The sequence below is a fragment of the Gymnogyps californianus genome, chromosome 11, assembly GCF_018139145.2.
Source record: "Gymnogyps californianus isolate 813 chromosome 11, ASM1813914v2, whole genome shotgun sequence".
Lineage (NCBI taxonomy): Eukaryota > Metazoa > Chordata > Aves > Accipitriformes > Cathartidae > Gymnogyps > Gymnogyps californianus.
The window spans coordinates 2,739,715-2,761,157 of NC_059481.1; the positions used below are offsets into that span (position 1 = coordinate 2,739,715).

The following is a 21,443-nucleotide window of genomic DNA, read 5'->3' on the forward strand; positions in this document are numbered from 1 at the left end:
GAGAGCTGATGCTTGGGTGTTTCCGCGGCTGGGTGACGAGGCAGCTCCGGACTAGAGCACGCTTGGGGTTTTACTGAGGTCTCCCCATTGCTTTCCACGTCCCGCAGTCGGCGAGGCAGAGCTCTCTGCCTCTTGCCTTTCTTGCTGCTTATTTGTAGCTGACAACGTTAGAGGGATGCCCAGAGAGCTGCTAAGCCGTATCTGGGAAGGGTTGGGGATCACCTCCCACGCGCTGCCCCAGATCTGTCGCGCTTCTGCTGCAGACACTAAACAAGCGGTCCTCTCAACCCGCCTCTCCCCCTGCCAGCTCTCTGCGGCTGCCCCGAATCCTGCAGGAAGGGTTTCACGCCTGGTCTGTAACGCCTCCCTGGGCTCACCTGTCAGCGGGAGCAGCCTGCTGCCCTTTGCGGGGACCCAGGAGTAGCCGATGGCTCTGCCCCCATCAGACGCCCCTTTTCTCTACCCTGCTCCCCTACACATTTTCCCCTAGCAGTGAGTTTTCCGTTCCCCTCTGAAATACCTAAAGCCTTGCCGTGAGCTAGGGTCCCCCCTTAAGCAGCTTTCTGAGGAACCTGAAACCACCTGCCTGCTGCTGCAGGGCTCCCTTGCATGGGCGTTTGCTCCCCGGCGCCGTGGAGCGGCTGTGACTGGGGTGCCAAGGGGCGCAAGCACCCCCGATGCAAGGCCTAAAAGCCCCTCTCGGGCTGCCTGTGAGTGCTACCGGCAGCGGAGCCGGCCAAACCCAGCGCTCCAGGGGTTGGCGGTGCCTGAGGGGGAAGGCGGGGTGGAGGGAAGGGCCCCGGGGCGGGCAGGGGGTGTCCCGGCCGGGAGAGAAGCACTGAGGGCCGCCGCCGCCATGCCACCACCTCAGGGCCGCCCCGTCTCCCGCCCGCCGCGGCGCGCATGCGCAGCCAGCACCAAGCAGGGCGGGGGGGGGGGCCACATTTCCCAGCGTGCCCTTCGCCTTCCGGGGCGCGGAGGGGTCGCGCCCCCGTTGCTGGGCGACGGCGGGCGGCGAGGCGGGTCGAGGCTTCCGCCGGAGCAGGCCGCGGCCCGGCCCCTGCGGTCGCCGAGGCTTTGAGCTCAGGAGGTTGTCGCTCCCCTGCCCCTCCTGACCGGGCTCCGTCGTGTCTCTACCGGTATATAAACGTTGTTTGTTTATGTTTTGGAAATCCCCGGGGTTTTCTCGGTTCTGTTCTCTGCCTTTTGAAGCTGTTTTCAGCGTAACTGCGGCATTAAAAAGCTGGTAAAACAACTAAGGCGGCCTGTAAACTGCTTGCTTTCTAATGGCTTCTTAGCTGATTCCCCAGAGCTGTGTTTGGGTAAGAGGAAAGCGCGGCCCAGCGCATCGCGCTTTTGTTTTGTCGCTAATAGCCCTTTTTGAAAGCTGCCTATTAAAAAATTACATCTTATTCCCTAGGCTTTAAGATGTGGATGCTTCGGTGAATTAATTGTCGCTTAGTAATCATAAGGGAAGTGGATGTTTTCCTTGCTGTGACAGCGTTAACTTAATTTTAATTAGATATAGATAAACATGTAAAGTGTTGCAGTAGCGTTAAAATCGCCTAGCCAATATGCATGCTGGATTTCCTTGCCTCTGATTACTCTTGCTAATCAGTGCCTAGAAGCTCAAGCCGAAATTGTGCTCTTATCCTGGCAATTTTTTTTTTCGTAAACACACTGAGAAACCTCAGGGGCCCGAGTTAAACGCACTCATGCCAAGCAGAGCGTGGAAAAAGAACGTGTTATTGCTGTTGTGTTGCAGCGGATGGGTGCGAGGAGGTTAGAAAGGGTGTTTGTGCTCGTGCGTCTCGGCGGCTGGGTGCGGAGGTCGGGCTTCCACGTAACGGCTGCACAAGCGTGATCTGAATCACCCTGAGAAGGATCCTAAATTAAACCTGCTGCTGAATCGTCCCGGGGAGTGAGCGAAGGGGTAAATTCCTCTTTCTCGGGAATCCAGCCCCCTCACTCCGACATCCGAGTTGGTACCGAAAATAAGGGCAGCGTAAACGTCTCTTTCTTCCCTTTTGTTCTACCCAAAATGCTTCCAAGTAACTTCCTCTGAATAACAAGGTTGTCGCTAAAATGGAACAAACTTTACCGAATCCCAGCGTAATGCCTTTGCTAGAAACACAGGTTTCAGATTTTTCCAGAAGTGAATTTACTCTTTGGTAATTACTCGTTAGGCAGAGATGTTCACGTCGATTCCGCAGAGGAACGCTTTTCCTCACCAGAACAGTCCTTTGTGATTTATCGGTGTGGTAGTGGCGCAGGGAAGCTGGGAGGAGGCAGGAGACCGGAATTAAAGCTGCTTGCTCAGCCTGCCTTCCGAAGTGGCCACATTGGCCTGCAGATCGCTTTGCTCGGCGCTGGTGGGGGAGCGAGCGGTTCTGACCTTCACGCCCCTCAGAAGGTGTTTTCACTTGGTGCCCTGTTGTGTTCTACCTCTTATTCACTGTTTTGTTTTTTTCCCCGTCTGCTAGGGAGTCATTTCTAGCGCTGCTGTAAATACGTAGTGATACAATAGGAAGAACGATGATAATGCTTGCCTCAGGGCCCCCAAATTTTTAATAATTAAAATGTCTCCCTGCATTTATTACTCAGCAGAGAGAGCGAAGGGAAACGGACTCAGCTGGGGGTTGCGTGTCTTCCCAGCAGTCAGTGTGAAAGGTACATTCATTGTAAATTCGGGACCAAGTTCCACACCTGAGAGTGTATCTTTGTTTTGGGGGCCGTGGGCTTTACCAGAACACTTTTGTGGCCTGCCTGCACAGGTTTTAGCATTCTATTTACCATTATCCAGAGCAAATTGTAATTAAACAGGAGGAGTAGGCTTAAAGGTCTGCTGATGCTTGAAAGCTTTGTGAATCGGGGTCTGAGTGTTCATTCTCAGACTGAATTACTCTGGGTCCTGCATAGTCCAGGCTTAGATCCGTGCCCTCGGGAATACGTCGATGTTGGAGCCCTGCTGTGCTAGCCTTGCTCAGTGGCACCATTAGTCAAGTGTCTTTGTTTTTCTGTGCTTGTAGAGTTTGATTGGAGCATGGAGCCCTTCTCCCTGCCAGAACCAGGGTTTCCTGCAGAAAAGAGCTCATCTCTGCCACAGAAAAAATACCGTGTCCTGGTGGGCGTGACTGGAAGTGTGGCTGCCCTGAAGCTGCCTCTCCTCATCGCTGAACTGCTGAAAATCACTGGGGTGAGTAAATCTATTGGCAGAGTATTGTAAAGTTGGTGTTATCCTGTTTCTCTTTTTGAGGAGAGATTACATGGCTTCTGTTGAAATGGAGAGTTCCTTCTGGCTTTGAGCCCTTTAGTTTGAAAATTTGTTGGGGGAGGATTCCTCCTGTTTTTAAAAATCAATTAATACTTTTTCCTATAATTTCATACATTTCTACACTTAAGAGTTAGCTTTACATCAGGCTTAAAGAGCAGTAACTATTCCTGGATATTTCCATAGGCAGACATTTAGACTCTGGAATATGAAAGTACTATTGTTCAGCTCAGCTTGCTTAATTCTCTCAAAAATGATTGAATAGGTCCTTGCTTTGGTTTTTTTTTCTGGAATATGTCCTTGTCAGTCAAATTACCCGATCTGGCTACAGACACAGGTGATGCTTTCTGGAACTTGAAATCTCTAATAAGGCTATTGCAATTTTCCGTAGGTGAGATGTGGAGTTTGCAAAGATGGACACTGCTGTCTGACCAACAAAGGGAAACCAGATCTTGTAAAAACAGAAATAGAAAATACAAGCCGCTATATGTGTCTGTACATTTTTTTATTTTTTTTTTTTTTTACTAGAGTTTATTGTCTGGAGTAACAGAGGTGTCCAGCAGAGGCCACTAGTGACTAGAATCAGGGAGGGAAATGTGCTAAGTTTTGCTCTAGAATCAAGTTAGAAGAAAACATAGAAAACCTTTAGCTTTTAAGAAATGGAGCAAATGTTTTGGAGCAGTGGCATGAAAGAGTGGCAGGAGCAAGAGGGTGCACTTAAATATGGAGATGCATTGGTTAGATAGCTTAATGAATGTCCTTTTGGATGATTTGGGAGGCTTTACCTTGTAGATACATTAACATAGAGTCAGAAGAGGTGCAATCCCCGAGTAACTCTGACATAGCTGGTTGATGTTGATATCCAAGCTGGAAAGGGTACTGAAGATGTGGCGAGCCGTTGGGCACCGGTTCTGCCAGTTGGGCTGGCGTCGTGGGTTGCAAAGAGGGGCCTCAGTTAATTTATTACTTGACCTGAAATGATTAGTGAGGCCGAAGGTCCCAGCCGGAAATAAGAGGGCCAAAGAAAAATAATACCAAGGAAGGGGGGTGACCAGACCAGGGCCAGCGATATGCATCTTCTAATCCTCTGCTCTTGGATTGCCTTCGCTGTTGTCTCTTTTCCTTTGCTCTTGGTGCTTGGAACATCCTTCTTTGCAGGTGACGGGAAGAATGCAAATGATCCACTGTAGGAGTCTAGGTCAAAAGCGTTCCTTCTCTCTGAGCGTTTGATGCGTAATTAAAAACTGCGGACGGCTGGACCTAAATTCTTTGTGAAGGCCCATAGGTTCTGTGACATCCGTTGCAGGCTTTGTGGCCGCTGGTTTTAGGCTTTAGTTGCATAAAAAGCAAAAGTGAAGCATCCAGTCCAGGAGCTTCTGGTACTTAATTTATTAATTAAAATTATTTATTTACTCATTTCTGATGTGATTTCAAGGCCTGATCTAAAGCCTGCTGAGTCAGTGTAACTTTTCCATTGAGTTTGTTAAGTCCTGCACAAGCCTGTTGCATCCGTTTCTTTACTGATGGAACAGAACTTTAAAAAGCCATCAGTGGAAGCAGGGCAGGAGCAGAGGAAGGCTTTGATACCAAAGGAGATGTGGTCAGAGGCTTGAAACCAGAGTGGTTAGTTTAAATTGATGTTTTGGCTAAAATGATCCTTGGTGAACAACTTGGCAGTGTGATTTTGCACTCATTACACTTGAACATCTCCTTGAGGGTGATAATGGATGTGGCTACATCTTACTGCCTTTTGTTTAACCTCTTTGAAGAGCTAGGAAATTTAGACGGCATCAGCTTACACCTTTCAGCTTATTACCCTTGCACCTGGTGTTGTGGGGAGACAGCACCTAGTGTCTCGTCAGGACACTGTGGGTAACTCTCGTGGTTGTGCTACACTCACACACGTTGTCTCAGGCTGATTCCTAGAATTTTTTGAATGGCCTGGTAGGAATACAGTGACAAAAATTATATTGGCAGGATATTGGTTAGTCATAAAGAAAGGCAACGACAAACTTTTCTCTGGGTGAAAGGTATTGCTCTTGAAGCTACAGGGTGTCATCTGGACACCCAGGTTTAAATCACATCAAGTCATTTCATTGTGCTCCTGCCAGGTAGCCTCTGCATCAGCTTGTAGGTGCCATTTAACAGAGGAGCTACTCATCCTCTTCTGCAACAGTTGTTACCGAAGCTCAGTCTGTCTGTAAAGATTTTGCTGTCAAAACTGAGAAAGTTATGAAAAAAAATCATACACACGCCCTTACCCCAAGCAGAAACGACTGTGACAGGAGAATCCTCTAACAGAGACCAACAATATTGTGTGAACACAGGACAGCAGTTTTGCAGTAAAGTTTATTCTGGAGAATTGGCTTAAGTGGTCCAAGTAAAAGAACTCTAACTAGTCTAAACTGTCTCCAGTAAAGGAGTTTCTGAGTGTGGCTAGACTGCCTTTACTGTTTAAGCAGAGATATATCCACAGGCAAACAGAGGGTGTGCCAGGTAAATGGAAAGAAAAAACTATGTAGGCTAAAGTGATCTTGAGAACACTGATCTCTTTCCAACGTAGCTGGAGGGACTTGAAGGACTTGCTCAGAACAAGGGAACCAGGAGCCCACCCCAGCAGAAAACCTTAATTAGGGAGAATATTTAACTAATAGAGCAACTTTCTTGGGGGAGTGGTGGAGTCACCACCACTCGGAGTCCTTGAACATCCCTCTGGTATGCTCTAGCTTGTAGTGGATTGGATACAGTACTTGATAGCCAGCTATTCCCTATTCCTGGGCTTATGCTTTGAAGAAATAAGTATTTTTTTTTTAAGACTGGAAATGGTTATGAAACTATCTTTAAAAAAAAAAAAGCAGAGTGTCTTTTGGGGATTTTTCTGTGTCGTTTAGCCTTAGCCGGGTATTTCTGGTCTAGATTAGATAATTTTGAATAATAACGCAATTGAAGCAGCAAGTGACAAAACATGTTACGTGGTAGATCGAGTTGTATCACTTAGAAATCCTTATACCGTTATGGCTAACTGTAAAATAAGAATACCACTAACAAAAATTACTGCTGAAAACTTTTAGTGCAGACTTGGCCTACTGGTACCATTTCAGAGAGCAGACATGACCCTTTAAACTGCACGTTGCTCTTTAAAATCACCAAATAAATAGTATCTTGCAGACTGTGAGGTTAACACCTCACTGAAGCCCATGGCATAGCAGAGAGCAGCATTAGCACCTTTGTGGGTGTCGCTGCTCGGCTCCAAGCAGCTTCCTGTGAGGTGAGGTTAGTATGGTAACAATACAGTCGATTGCTGTGAGTGTGATCTTCACACTCGAAAGCACTAGAAATGCAGCTGTGATTCCAAGTTAGAGTCACTTGAAAAAGAGCAGACATTTGCAGGAGGCAAAGAACCAAACATGTAGTACCAAAAACTGGTGTTATGTGCAGCTATTTTTTCCCATTACTTTTTCTTCAGGAAATGGGAAAAATTACCAAATTGACCGCGATATGCTAAGGCTGGGATTTTTCCGCTGCTCCCAGCCTTTATTCTGGTCGCATAGGGTGCAGATAATCAACACTGCTCCATTCCCAGTCAAATAGATAGTGTTGGGGAGATAGGTTAACATGTTTTGTCACTTCAACCGCTGCTGTTGAAGATAGCTTCTTGGAGGTTGGAGATTTTCAGCAGTCTGTTTTAGCAAGAGTGCGCAGACCAAATGCTTCATCAGTTTTGTACCTCAGGCCGCAGTTTTCTAGCAGGAGGGAGTTGTTGGTGAGGTTGGTTTCTCCCCATCTCTCTGTTGGGCTAACAGAACCACGCAGTGGGTTGCACTGTGAAGTGCTTGAAGCAGTGGTTGAAAGCGGCCAATAACAAGGAAAAGGGTTATTTTTCACTGTAATCGGCAGCCTGAGGTGCATCGTCCACATTATCAGTCTTTTCAGAGCACTCCCTCCGTGTGTTGGCCTGTCTGGTGACTGGTTTTAAGGTACATCCTTGGGAGGAATTGCAGATGGAAATACAGTTGCATGTCCTGCACGGGTGATCAGCACATGCAGAGCCACTCCGACACTGGCTCTGCTTTGCGGCTGATCCCAGTGTGCGCAGAGCACCTCTGGTTCACTGCATGTGGCAGGCAGCTGTTTGTGACGTTTGTCAGAGCTACAGCTTTGAGCAGGTCATGAGACATGTAGAAACCAGAAAAACCCCCCTTTTCCCACTCGCTAAGATTTCTGCGGGAGGAAATGAACGGATCTTGTGTCGTAGGGCACCTTAGCACCTCGTAAGTGTGCACGTCAAATAAACATCCAAGGGACATGATAGGGTTTCCCCAGTATGTACCATATAACTGAAGGTTCCACTGGCTTTCAACCAGGCAGGCAGGTTTCTCTAAGATTTCGGAGAGAACCTTCGTATACTTTCACCCAGTCTCTCTTTCCTTTGTGGAAGCCACTGGTTTACTGTTTTGGCTGCACAGAAACCCTGTGCAATGAACATACCTACACAGAGGATTTCCTCTTTGCAACCTTGGTAGGAAGGAGAGCTGGAAGACACAACTCCAACTTGCTTCTGGTATTTTTACCCCTGGCTGGAGCAAGTCTGATTAACACAGTTTTAAAAAGTAGTATCCAGTAGTCTGTAGCTACCTCCCCACCTTTGGCACCAGGAGATCATTGAGAAAGAGAGGCAGGGGCAGAAAGAGACAGAGAGGGGTGCACAGCGTGGTTCATTCGACCAAGAAATCGTACTCTGTCTTCCAAAGCCTCTCTTTCTTGTGAAGCCTTGTGCAGCAGAGGTGGGCTTGCTTTGCGCTGGTGGTGCTGAGCCCCAGCTAACCTGCTTGTCCCTCAGCAGTCCTTTTGATCACTCAGCACTGTGCTTTCCCTTGGCACAGAGCTTCCTCTTGGCTCTGAGTGTGGGAATAGGGATCCTGCAAGTGCCGCGTAGGCATGCCACCCCTCGGCAGTCCTCTGTGCTGTGGTTAAGGGAATCCACTGAGGCAAGATGCTCTCCTACTCCCTTTGGCAGGCGTATTTTGAGATTAAAGGGCATCTTTCACAGAGCTTTGGTTTGCTGCTTCTTATTGACTCTTTGAAGTTCTGTGCAGAACTGCATCTCATTCTGACCTGCTCTGTCCTCTCTGCTGTCCCCGCTGTGAACTAGCCATGTGAACATGTTTGGCAGGTGGTGACTAATCACCTGCCCGTTTTAGGGTGGCATGAAATGAGTCTTCAGCTCCCATGAATACCTGTGGTGGCCTGGCCTTTCAACCGTGAATAGGAGAAGGTCCTCTGAGAATCCACATAGCTTTCAAAATCTTTGCGGCTTGAGCCCTCCTCCTCTACCTCGCTTTACAGGATTGTCCTCAAGTCTAACCGCTGGTCTTTCTTTCTCTTTCTTTTCCGATTAGCTCGAAGTGAAGGTGGTCACTACTGAGAGAGCAAAGCATTTCTACAATGCCCCGGAGATTCCTGTCACCCTCTACAGCGATGAAGATGAGTGGCAGGTGAGTTGTTCTTCCTTTGGAGACTGCAAGGGCTTCTGTCCTGTCCCCACTAGCCACATGTTTTGTAATTCAAGTAGTTTTGTCATGCACTTATGCCTTCTACTTCCAGAAAGCCAATGGGTCACGCTTCAGAAAAAAAGCAGGCTCCCTGAGAGATTCACTTAGTTGTTCAAGTGCTGAACAGCAAATAGAAGTGTTCCTCTTAAGTTTCTTTGCAAGAGACCACATTTATTTATTTTTTAATCCTGGGCCAAGACTCACTTCTTTGTTCTAGTAATGTATGCTTTGGAATATGGCTTTCAAAGAACGTGGTTCCAACCATGCTGCAAATGAGGAAGCAAAGAAAGGCCGCCCTGACTGTACCGGAGGATTTTGTACCGCCCTAGCAGACTTGCAGCGGCAGTGAGGGTAGAAGAGGTCTCTCACCACCCTGGGCTCAGCCGCTATCTGCTGCTCTGAGAGGAGTATCAGGAAATGTCAAGAAAGCCACTGCAGAGTCGCAGTGAGGGTGTTTGGTGCTTGTCATGACTCATACTTGTCATGAAGGCAACAGCTTAATTCTCCTTAACACTACGAATTCTGAATCTACAGACATCACTGACGTTCACAAAACTACCCACACTGCTTTAAAACTCAGCCTGGTGTCTGCTTGGGTAACCTTGTGCTGGTAGGCCCACCCTGGTGTAGCGGTGCGGAGGAAGGCCAGTACCTGGAGATGTCGTGCATCAGTGTGATAGGTGGCTGGAAGTTAGAGAGGTTCTCCTGGTGGAAGTGGTGTTTATCTCAGAGGTGTCTGCATCTGTGCTCATGCGCATACATAGAAGAGCCCTCAGTTGTCAGGGCTGTGAATATGTCTAGACCCTGTAAAATGGCTTTTTCTCTTGACTGCAGTTTTGCTGACATGCTTTGAGAGTCCCTGGGTATGAAGAGGCTCATTGTATAAACATCAGCATTTGTTTTTTCTATACATTTTACCTCTACTTTACAGTACTGATCTGAGTACGAGGTGATCTACTCTTTACCAGTACTCTTGCCAATGCACTCACACATGAGCATCGCTTTTAAGTGGAGAGAGGCATGCTAATGGCAATGGCCAGGAAGATTTCTGGCTCGTCTAGGAGATTGGTGGAGATCAGCTGGGTCCCAGGGTGCTACAGCTCCAGGCAGTTATTTCTGAGGAACCCTCGGTGGGGTGATAGAAGAGGTGCAGGTCAGGCTTTGAGGTCTGCTGGCCCACTGGAAAGCAGGCACGGAGCCCTTATAACACACTGTTCTGACAGAAGGGTGGGAAATAAGCCTGCTTGGCATCTGTTTGTGAGGTAGTTTTATTTTCAGAGTAAAATATAATTTTCAGTGCTTCTAGAAAAAATAGAAGTGAGTGGAGGAGCTGGGAAAGGTGTCAGGAAGCACCAGCTTTCCGGATGCTGTCTTTTTGTTGTGGTTTCCAGTGACTCAGAGAAGGACCAGTTTGTGGCCCTGATGCACCTCTTGCTGGCCTGTGGTTGTGTGTGTCCCCTGGGGATTAAGCACCTGATGCTCTTTGCTGCTTCTCTTGACACTTTCCCAGTTAACTGCGCTCTTAAGAAAAGACCAGGACTCTCGTGAGCAACTCGGAGCTTTAGCGAAAATAGAAATATTCACTTAAAAGTCAAGAGAGGAGGAAAGTGCCCAGTTGGCTAAACCTCATCCATCCCAGAGAAAGCCAACAGGACTATTCCCTACTGTACTTACGAGGGTTTACTTTGCTGCTGTGAGTGTGCGTAGCGGCGTGCATCCTAATCAAAAGTGACTTGTGCAGTTAGGGGTCTATACCTTGTTAAAAGCCAGTGGACAGGGTCACTTCAAAGAAATGTGAAGCTTATAAATCACGTGGGTTCCTCAGGCAATGTGACCCCTGGTTTGGTCCTGTCTGGCTTCAGTTGGCTGATAGGGTGGAGCTCTTTTCTCCGCTCAGATATGCTATGTGTGGAAGGAGCTCTTATGAACAGTTCTGAAGCTGAGGGATGATGTGAATGGGAAGTGGATGGGGAAAGCTCTTCCCTGTGAGTTGAAATCTGTGGCTGGTGGATGTGTGAATTGTCTTTGTGGGGAAAGGATACCCATTTGTAGAGCACCGAGCACGTCCGTTAACTGTGCTTCCTAAACGTAGTTGCAACACGGCCTTCACTGGAGGAGCGGGGAAGTCAGAAAAGTGAGCACCGTGGCTGCAGTCCCTCGTTCCCCACGCTGTCAGGTCTTGCTTGATGTGAGAGTAATTCTTTCCCCTTACATTTACATGGTGGTTACTGATGTGGGATTGCTAAAGTGCCTGTTGTTCACAGCGTTCATTGTGAGGGTTCGGTAATCTGCATCTTGTCTCATCCACAGCTGTGGAAAGGTCGTTCAGACCCAGTCCTGCACATTGAGCTCAGACGATGGGCTGACCTTATGTTGGTGGCACCTCTTGATGCAAACACGTTGGCAAAGCTCGCGAATGGCATCTGTGACAACCTGCTGGTGAGTAACCAGAGCTCTGCCTGAGAGTTCTCTCACCTCACAGCGTTAGACCGTCTGACCTTTCTTTCATGGAAACTCTTGTGCTTCTGCAGCACCGAGAACAGTGAGATTTGCATGTTCTGCTCCCACTTCATATGCTTGTCGCTCTCTTCCTCCAGTATGGTTCCCCTGTTCCTTCTCAAACAGTTGTTCTTTCCTTCCCTGACCTACATCCCTTTCCACTCCTCGGCTCTGTCAGTCTCTTCCATTATTTCCCAGTCCCTGCTTTGTGCCTTTCCTGCTTTTCCTGACGGGTGGTATTTCTCTCTTTCTACCTCCACCCTCTCTCTGTCATGCATGTACACACACACACGTGTGTGCATACACACTTGCACTCACTTTTGAGTTCCTCTCTGCATTTTTTAGATGCAATCTGGAAAGACACCTGTGAGATGAGATAAAATTGTTTACTTCCTGCTACCTCACCTCCTCCCTCACCTAACTGCATAGCACAGAAATTCAAACATGCTCACACTTACTTACCTTCCAGTTTCAGCTACAGGGGATTTTGCTTGTTCAGGCTTGTTTTTCTGGTATTAAAAGTGCTCTGGCTCAAAGGCTGATCAGAAAGTGTATTAAAAGAGAGTGTGCTTCTCTGTTGGGTGATCAGCTCTGGCCGGGGAGCCCTGCATGACCAACTTAGCTGTTCAGGTAAGAGGAATTGCATATGAATGAACAAAATACACCCAGAGCAACAGCCCTCACTTGTATGGGTAGATCTGGGAGATCTGAGAGAAGCCAGAAAGAGCTGTGGGAGGGACAAGCGATGTCTTGTCCTTCTGGGTCCCCTTGGCACTGTAGATGTGATGGTGGTAGCAGAGAGAAGAGCTCAGGAAGGATGTTAGGGATGCATGGCTTCACAACCTCCTGCCAGTCTTTTCTGAGAGCCTTGTGGAGGGAAGAGGTAGCTCCAGCAAAGGAAAGCAAGTGCTGGAGGTGCTGGTTGGCAAGTTAGAACAGATTCTAGCAGACTTCCCTGTGCTGGGAAGGGTTCAAATCACAGGGCATAAAAAAGGATGGGCAGGGTTCTCGTAAGTACTCTGTGATCTGAGCAGAGACCCTGCACCAGGGACTGTTGCTACCTGGGAAGCTCCCTTTGCATGATGTAAATGCTGCTAGGCCTAGGGAAACTGATAGACATTGCATTAAGAGCAACCAGCATTTACCTTTTTAAGGAGATGAGGTGATATTGGGTTATCTGGAAGTTCTGAATTACTGAGGAGTCAGATATGATTCCCTGTAGCACGCAGGAGCTGCTAGATGGTTTGGAATCTGCCAGCATCTTCTGCAACAGCCCAGATGTGTTCGTGTTATCCTCTGTTTGTGTCCTGGAAGCAGCAGTGCTTCCCTTGTGAGGAGTTACGGATCCAGTTGGCATATCATTTAAAAAAGACTCACTTGCCAACTTTTTGTGTGTGGCTCTACAGCTGGCTTATCTGAAGTGTTGCCTGGGGATTTCTCTATAGCTGATACGATCTGTGGCCACCCCTCAGCTCCTCTCGGTCTCTCACATGGGCTGGCGGTCTACACGCATCGTGTTCCAGCTTGGTTTGCTCCAGCGATTGGGCTGCTTGCTTGGCCCCGTGCCGGAGTAGGATGGGATCTATCCTCTTTGTAGCCTTCTTGCCTGTCAGAGATGAGCTTTTCTGGAATGTAATTCAAGTTAGTATCAGCCCTGTGCATCTGCCTGTGGGTTAGTCCAGCTGCACTGACAGATTGAGGCTTTTGGCCCTCTAATGACACCCAGGCTGGGAAAGCGCTTCTGTGCAGCAAAGTGATGAGAAGGAATGAGGAAAGACAGCCCATCTCGGAGCTGAACCTCTTGGCTTTTCTCTTGCAGACTTGTGTCATCCGCGCTTGGGATCTGAGCAAACCTCTGCTCTTCTGCCCAGCTATGAACACGGCCATGTGGGAACATCCCATCACAGCTCAGCAGGTGGAGCAGCTGAAAGGCTTTGGCTACACAGAGATCCCCTGTGTGGTGAAGAAACTAGTGTGTGGAGATGAAGGTCAGTCCTTTCACATGTCTTCGGAGTCTTTTCCTGGACGAGTGCTGCTCTTATCCTGAAGGGAGGTGCATTCTTTTGCTGTGTGGCCTTGAAGATGTTAAACTGCAGGGAGCAGGTGCTCACTGCCAGGGTTTATACGAACAAACTGAAGCTTTGCCCTGTGCTAGCTGATATCTATTATTCTTGTTCATTAATTTTTAAGTAGCCTTAAGAGACCATCCAAGCCAGGCTTTCAAATGAGCCGTTAGATAGGCCTGATATTTAAAAGAAATACTCATTCAAGAAGAGAGTAGATCAAAGAGAAGGAAGGCTTTGCGGTGAGCGTTATCAGCCTGGGATTTGGGTGTCCTGACCTTGCCCTCTACTGTGACTGTGGGCTGTTTTCATCATGCCTCAGTTCCTCATCTCTAACATACGGATAATATCTTATCCCTGAGAGCAGACAGTGAGAATAAGCGCTTTGCAGACGTGGCTGAGGGTGTAGCTGGACGTGCATTTAACATCTGTTGTTGTTTGTTGCCTGGGTTACTTTTCAGCTTCCCAATTGAGTTTTGATTTGGGGTTTTGACATCAGACTTATCTGTGAAGTGAAAGAGGGGGGTAGGGAAAGTTGTCACGCTCAGTTTCAAAAGATTTAACTTGCAGTGCTAAGAAATACTACTAAAATGATCTCACTTGTATTTTAGGAGCTGCTTTAAAGGGAGTTATTTTGACTTTTGGGAGGTTTTGAGAAGGGTTTTATACAAGCAATTTGGATGAATGGATTCGCTTTTTTATCAAGAAGACAAATTGTCTGTAAAATGTCACCCAGTTCTAGCCATCCTAGCAAATGTGCTATTACCTGCACAGCAGTATACTCATACTTTTGTTTAACCACCCCAACTCTAGCAGGATTTTAACCGCTCTGTCAGATAGTTCACTAAACAGTCTGTAGCGAAGACAGGATGTTAAAAATGTTCTTCATGGTTAAATTCTAGGGCTGGCTTAGTTTCTGAATTCTTAGGTAGGTGCAATGCTTCTAGAGAGTGGTTTTTTGGAGCTGAAGACTGAGAAATATTTACAGTTAGGTAAGTGTAGTCAAGTAACTCAGGCATCAATTGAAATATCCTGGACAATTATGCTTCCGCTGGGATTTTAGACCTGATTACATCAAATTTCTTATGTACTTGTAATAATGTGAAGGGAGAACGCCCAAAAGAGGTCATTCTGCGCAGACATTTTGGCAGAAGTGGAAAGGCCGTCTGGCATAGCTTCTTTGTCCTTTACTTTTTCCCTTCATCTTTTTTAGTACATATATAGGATCTCTATTCCTGTAGTAAGCAGCTGAGTGCCTCCTAATGGGTCGTGTGCTTATTCTTGCAGGTTCCTGCACCTGAGGCAGAGCTGTGTTGTTGTCATCCCTGCTTCACAGATGGGGATCTGAGATGCAAAAGGGCCACGTGAGTTGACTCACCAGCACAAATGGATTAGAGTTGGATGGTGAACATGATTTCCACCTTCTGCTGCTCTCACCCTGCCCCTTTCCCGGGGGTTGCCGCCCTTGCGACAGGGATGTGTGAGCCACGTGAGAAGCAGCATGTGAATGGCTGTGGTTTGTAGCTCAGAATGGCAAAGTAAACCGGCACTGATCGGGAGTTACCTCGTTCCACCAGCAGTCATTTGGGAGCTGCTTCGTATTCAGTTCAGCTGTCTCTACTGTGAGAACAAACTCCTGAAGGAGCTTGTAGGAGAGGGATGGTACGGACAGCTGGGGCAGTAGTAGCCACATCTGACTCGACTCTGTTTGTGTTTGTGAGTCAATTCGCAACAAGATTTTCCTGTTGGCAAACGCCAGGATTTTCCTGGCAGTATGCAGGAAAATTATGGCAAAGCAGTTGTCGTGGTTTAACCCCAGTCAGCAGCTAAGCACCACACAGCCGCTTGCTCACTCCCCCTCAGCGGGATGGGGGGAGAGAATTGGAAGGGTAAAAGTGAGAAAACTTGTGAGTTGAGATAAAGACAGTTTAATAGTTGAAATAAAATAATAATAGTAAATTGTAATGAAAAGGAAAATAACAAAGAGAGAGAAATAAAACCCAAGAAAGACAAGCGATGCAAATGAAAAACAATTGCTCACCACCAACCGACCGATGCCCAGCCAGTCCCTGAGCAGCCCCCCACCAACCTCCCCCCTAGTTTTATTGCTGAGCATGACATCCTATGGTCTGGAATATCCCTTTGCTCAGTTGGGGTCGGCTGTCCCGGCTGTGTCCCCTCCCAGCTTCTTGTGCACCTCCAGCCTCCTCGCTGGTGGGGCAGAATGAGGAGCAGAAAAGGCCTTGACTCTGTGTAAGCACTGCTCAGCAATAACGAAAACATCCCTGAATTATCAACGCTGTTTTCAGCACAAATCCAAAACATAGCCCCATACTAGCTACTGTGAAGAAAATTAACTCTGTCCCGGCCAAAACCAGCACAGCAGTAATGGACTCCAGGTCTCTGAAGACCCAAGACAGACTCCACCACTGACTTTTTCCTCTCTTCCTCTCTTTTTTCAGGCCTTTCACCCAAAGGCCTCCTCTTTCACACTAATTGCAGTTTTGTGGGCTTCATCCACAAAGGGGTTTGCCCAGCTTCCACCCAAGCAGCAGGTAGCAAAGCTCACACATCTGGTGCAGAAGAAGAGAGATTCAGTTTGCACCAGTTTTGTCTGTTGACATTGTGGTTTGTCTTGCTGTAAAAGAGGTTTATCTTCCTCAACTCATGTGGCTGGTCTCACCTGAAATAGGCCAGATCCTGACTGCCGCAGAGTTTTTGCATTACAAGCTTTACCTGATTAATTTTTCTTCCTTAGTAAATGGGTGTTTTTATACATAGGGTCCAGCTAAAAAAGAGTTAAAAAAACAAATTAAATCGAGTTGACAATTAAAATGTTTCCTTGATTGGATAGTTAAATGTAAGCTACTGGCTGTTGTCCTTGATGATATCCATGTGCCATGATATAAAGAGAGCTTTGAGAGGTGCTGTACCACATGTGGGCCTGCAGCAATTTGCCTTTGCAAAAACATCTCCAGACTGCTAGTATCTTCACCATCCTTGGCTGGATTTCCAGAGCCTGGCACACTGGAAGATTTGTACCTGTAGGCATGAGCTGTGCTGTAAGACAGGCTGCTTAGCAAGATTTTGCTCTGCTAAACCTAAAAATCCAGCTGTGAATTGCCAAAGATGTTGAGGAAGTGGTGGAGAACAAAGGCAGGCCTTGGAAATGTTCTTGAAGGGTGTAGCTCTGCAGAGGCAGTCAGGGAATTTCTGTTGTTTAGCGGGACCTGTCAGCTGCAGCTCCTCTCCTCGAGGTTAGGAGATCAGAAGGGCCCAAAGCTGCCTGCAGCTTGTCCACAGGATGCTTCAGACCTCCTGGGATTTACAGGTCTGAAAAAGGTGTAGTGGAGAAGGAGTCTTACTTTGCAGGGAAACCCAATTTTCTTGACCTTCCAAAAGTATCATTCTTCATCGCAAACCCTCAGTTATATCCAGTTACACCTTCTGTCCCAGACAAGGCTCGGGGGGCTCAGCTGTACTGGAAGACTGAGGGTCTGGGCAGACTCAGGGCTGTGATCTACCCACAAGAGAGCACCTCTCCCTGCTGGTCTGGCCTTTCCCTTCCCCTCTGTCTCTTGCCTGCCCTCAAGTTGTTACCGTTCTTTGGAGGCTGCTGGTTTAGCTGTTCATCTGTGCGCTCGCTAACCCAGCTGTGGAAGCAGACCAGAAAAAAAGAGGAAAACAAACCCTCCCAGAACTAATTTCTGATGACCAATAAGGCACGTATTTTAAATTATTAGAGCGATTAGCCAGCAGGACAAAAGATCAATAGAGACTCCATCTTTTCAGTCTTCCAATGGAGACAAATGCTGGTGGGAGAAGTATCTTTCCTCAGCCCCAGCAGAATGCACTGAGTTCTGAGTCCTGAGTTCAGTACACGAGGTTGGACAAGATGATTTAATGATCTCTGGCCTTAAAATTCTGAACCTAAGTTTAAAAAGTATTTCAGAGAGAAGGAACAGCACAGTGCACATTACATGTTCATCTGGCAACTAACCAGTCCAAAAGGAAAAGCTTTTACGTTTTGTTCTGTCCAGCACTCAGTCTTCTCCAAGAATTACTCCCAAGATTCAAGCTGGTGCGAATCCAGGACAGCTTTCTCTAATGTGGGTTTAACTGCAGAGTCATGGGAATGGTATGAATTCGGCAAGTCTTTTTTACAGGCAAAGGCCATTTCAAAAAGATACTGAACACACACACACACACACACACACAAAATGTTTACACTGGAGAAAGGAGGTGAAATAGAGTATTTTACTACCCACATGCTTTTTTGGGGCACTTTTGCACCCTTGCCCCCAGGGCAGTGTGAGTGAAGATAGTAACTCGCGGTGCAGTCAAGGGTTAGATGCAGACACCTCTGGAGATGATTCAGAACATGAGGTACTTATTAAGGTCATATGAGTTGCCTTTTGAGGCTTCCTGCCTCTCTCCATTGACTGTCTGAGGAGCTTGTGCTCCTGCTTAGAGTTCTGAATTACGAGCCAAACTAAGTTAGCGTGAATACTCTTCTCGCTCTCCTCCCCTGATGGCATTCAACCGTGCCACAAAACCCCTGCAGAACCAGGTGGACTGAGCAGATCCTCTGGCCTCCGCAGTCGCTTTCTGTTGGGCGAGTCATGAGGAAACACGTGGGGATACTTGGTGAGCTTTGCTGTGCTGTGCCACCGTTGTGCGTCTAATTTTCCACAGCAGTGCGGTGTGTGGAGAAGAGAGGTGGTGGGACGGGGGAAGCACGTGCCTCGTGCTGTCTCCGTGGGACCCGGATTTCACCGTGTGGTTTTGCTCTTACCCTGCAGGTCGAGGTGCCATGGCAGAAGTGTGGACCATTGTGGAGAGCGTGAAGAGGATCCTTGAAGAACGGGACTTGCCAACGCAGAGCTGATGGTTTGGCATGTAAATTGTATTTGTGTGCCTCCCTGATGATTTGAAGATAAAACCAACAGGAAGCCGGGTCGAGATGGCATGCATACCTATAGCGTGCTCTTCAACCGAAGGAGTGAAACGGTTGTCTTCCAGCTGGTGCCAAACTGAAATGTGGTACAGCAGTGCAGACTTTCAGAAACCAAAGCCAAGAACATGCTGCTTTAGTGTGGGAAAACTCTGTGGTATCTCACAGAGAGGGAGTAACGTTCCACTAGGCCGCTCGGCCCCCAGTATTTCACATGTGCTCCTTTCTGAGGAGGCTGCAGAAGGAATTGCCAATGTATTTCAGGTCCAGTGGTTCCCCCAAGAGCTGCTAGAGAGGAAAGCGCTGTGCGAATCCTGGTGATGGGGATAATGCCAGCCCCTTCCAGCAGGTCGGTGTGGGGACATCCCTGCTCTCCAAAGCCTGGTCCGTAGCTGTGCTGGCTTCACCTTTCCAGCAGGAGTCACTGTCCAAAAAGCATTTCCCCTCCGGGAACTTAATAAAAGAGAGCTTTTAATTCTGCCCCTGAAGAATTGCCTCTTGTAGCTGCTCGGGGGCGTGTTTGCACCTAACGTCATTGCTGAATTGTTGCGTCTGTGTGCGGTTTTTATCAGAGATGGGAAAAAAATTGACTGAAAGAAGCCATCTAGTCCCTGAATTAGCCTTTGCCCTTTTGTATCTGTTGACTGGATGGGGATGCAGACGTCAACTGTGAACCAAAATGACACCTGCCCATCTGGGCGCTCCAGTCAGGAAATGAACAGGCTGGGCCCTTGTGGAAAGCCGGGGTGGGTGTTTCCCAAGGGAGTGAAGTCAAACTTTGCCTATGACAATCCTTTTTGGCTTGAAAATTAACCGACCGGCATGAAAAAATTGGGAAATGCTGTGACTCCATGGGCCGGGCCAGACCAGCCAGGGCTCCCCCAGTCCAGCCTTTCCTTGGAGATGTGATCCCGCTCCTGAGGGGAACGGGAGCAAACTGGGGCTGTCGAACATGTCGCTGTAGCGGAGCACTGCTGACCCAGAGAGTTTATTTTTAACTAGACCCAGTCACATTTAAGGCCTTTGGTACAGAATGTGCATCCCGCCTATGGGGGCAACCTTCAGACTGCTGCGCACGAGGGAAGAGGTTATTGGGGTATGTTTGCTTTCCTTATCCGTTCCACACAAATAAAAACCTCTGAACTTTCCCATTTTTGGCTCTTCTGCTGACAGAGATCCGGGGATTCAGAGCTTCTGGGGATCAAGTCAGAAGGATCCTCGTGTGAGCAGAGCTTGTGGCTCCCACGAAGGGCCGTAGTGGTACCGTGGTCATGAACTTTGCATTTTGGCAGTGAAGTCTTTGTGGTGTGACCTGCATCGTTTGCTCACCTTCTCAGCATGGTGAAAGCTATCCACCTGTCAGAGGATCTTACTTTAAGCTTATTGAAGGCAGTAGAAGAGACGCTTCTTGGTTTCCATGAGTTTTGTAGTGAACGTTGTTTCTCCTCCTTACAGGGAAATATGTGTTCTGGCAATTGCAACTGTGACTCGACCTTGGGGCTCTGCTCTGGCTCTGCCCTGGATATCTTGTGTGATTGGAGTTGCTTATCCTCCCTCCTAGTCCGTGACTTGGCAGTGCAGAAAATCCGACACTAAGGTTCCTCATACCAGGTCAAAACACCACGTCCTTGATGAGAGTGTTCATCTGTTACAAGTCTGGTTTGCTGGCTTAAGCTGCTCCGCAAACATTGGCAGGTATCGTCCGGCTTCTGCGGGCACTGCAGAGTGAGCAAGGTGGTGTACAGCGTACGCTGCGGAGCGCAAGCTCTGATAGTTCAGCGGAAAGGGGGTGTCCTGGTTTCGGCTTTGGTTAAACCACGACAGAGGGTAACGTGGTGTTTTTAGATCCAGGACTTATGCCGGGTCGCCTGATAGCACGCGGAGCTGACACCAGTCTTAGTGGGCCGATCTGTAAGGCAGAAAGAAACTGCTGAGACTACAGAGTTGCCTCTCAGGCTTGTTGAGAGGCTTAAATGAAGGCTTGCAAAGAACTTAGAGATCCCTGAATAAAGGGAGCTAATTCTTTGTCCTGCAAATATATAGGGCGCCAATAGAAATGTATAGCTGAGCAGAGCCTGAGGGAATGAGGGGAGCACTTCACAGCGGCCGAAAAACCCACAAAGAAAACTCCTGCGTAGAGGACACCACTCCCGGTCTGTCTCCTCTCTGCTGCAGAAACAGATCGTAATTGTGCCGCTAAATGATCCTCTGCGTAATTGCTGTGATTTCTAATTGGAGGCAGGTCATGATAGCGTTACAGGTTGGGATAAACCCGTGCTTCAGGGCAAATAGAAGAAACAGTTAAGTTCCTTTTCGGAGGCAGAGGGCTGAAGCAAGAGCAGCTTCCACCCGTAGCGCAGGCATGCGTCCCCACCCACGGCGAGGTAGGTGCAGGCAGCCTGCGGGCCGGAACGCTTCGCTGGCTGCTTGCTGCGGAAAAGCGGCGGAAAGAGGAGCCGGGGGCAGCCCTGCCTGCCATCGCACGAGTCGTTCGGCTTTAGGAGGGGACTTTGGGACAATGCCTTTCTAGGACGAGGCTTGGGGCGGTGAGCGAAGGACCTGATTAAAAACCAGGGCTTTGTGCAGGCTTGGTAAATAGACGCTGCCAGCCTCGCCGCTGCCGAGCCAGGGCGGCCGGGCTCCGCCTGGGCACCGAGGTCGCCAAGAGGTGTCGAGTGATGAATTCCTCGAGGCAGCCAGACTGACATCTCCATCCCTTGCAGGTGTGTGTGTGTGTTTCAGGGTCGCAGGGGAGGCCTGAGATGCTGCCTGCATGCTCTTTCTTTTCCTTCAGCTCTTTTTAAGCCGCGTGCTGATTTTTTGTTTCGCTTTCCTGTAAAACTCTCTGAAGACCGAGGCAGCATCCCCATGAAACCCGCTGCATTGCAATTTCATTCATGCTGCTTAAAACTGTTTCTCTCAGCACTGGCTTGGGAGCGATAAACAGCTGGGACAAAAGCTCAGCCAAGGCAGCAGCCCTCCTTTCCTGCGCTTAGACCCAGCCTCGCCTGGGCTCGGATGTGACTCTGAGCATCCATTTCTCCGGCTGCTTCCCCCCATCCCAAACTTGATGCGATCCCTTTGCCGCTTGGCTTCGTGGAGCA

The 21,443-nt window shown here is 48.3% G+C and overlaps 1 protein-coding gene across 1 annotated transcript; it reads left to right on the top strand.

The window, feature by feature from the left end:
- The first annotated feature begins 1,099 nt into the window (after positions 1 to 1,099).
- PPCDC (phosphopantothenoylcysteine decarboxylase) lies at positions 1,100 to 19,486 on the top strand. Its single transcript, XM_050903292.1, has 6 exons — positions 1,100 to 1,139; positions 3,030 to 3,196; positions 8,671 to 8,766; positions 11,134 to 11,262; positions 13,142 to 13,310; positions 18,188 to 19,486. The coding sequence occupies exons 2-6, from the start codon at positions 3,044 to 3,046 to the stop codon at positions 18,271 to 18,273; spliced, it is 633 nt and encodes a 210-aa protein (XP_050759249.1). The 5' UTR covers positions 1,100 to 1,139; positions 3,030 to 3,043; the 3' UTR covers positions 18,274 to 19,486.
- Positions 19,487 to 21,443: the final 1,957 nt, after the last annotated feature.

Excerpts from the sequence above, each read along its gene's own strand:
- PPCDC (XM_050903292.1), top strand. The coding sequence starts at position 3,044 with ATGGAGCCCTTCTCCCTGCCAGAACCAGGGTTTCCTGCAGAAAAGAGC. Across the intron at positions 8,767-11,133 it reads GCGATGAAGATGAGTGGCAG|CTGTGGAAAGGTCGTTCAGA; the intron begins GTGAGTTGTTCT and ends TCTCATCCACAG. Across the intron at positions 11,263-13,141 it reads GCATCTGTGACAACCTGCTG|ACTTGTGTCATCCGCGCTTG; the intron begins GTGAGTAACCAG and ends TTTCTCTTGCAG.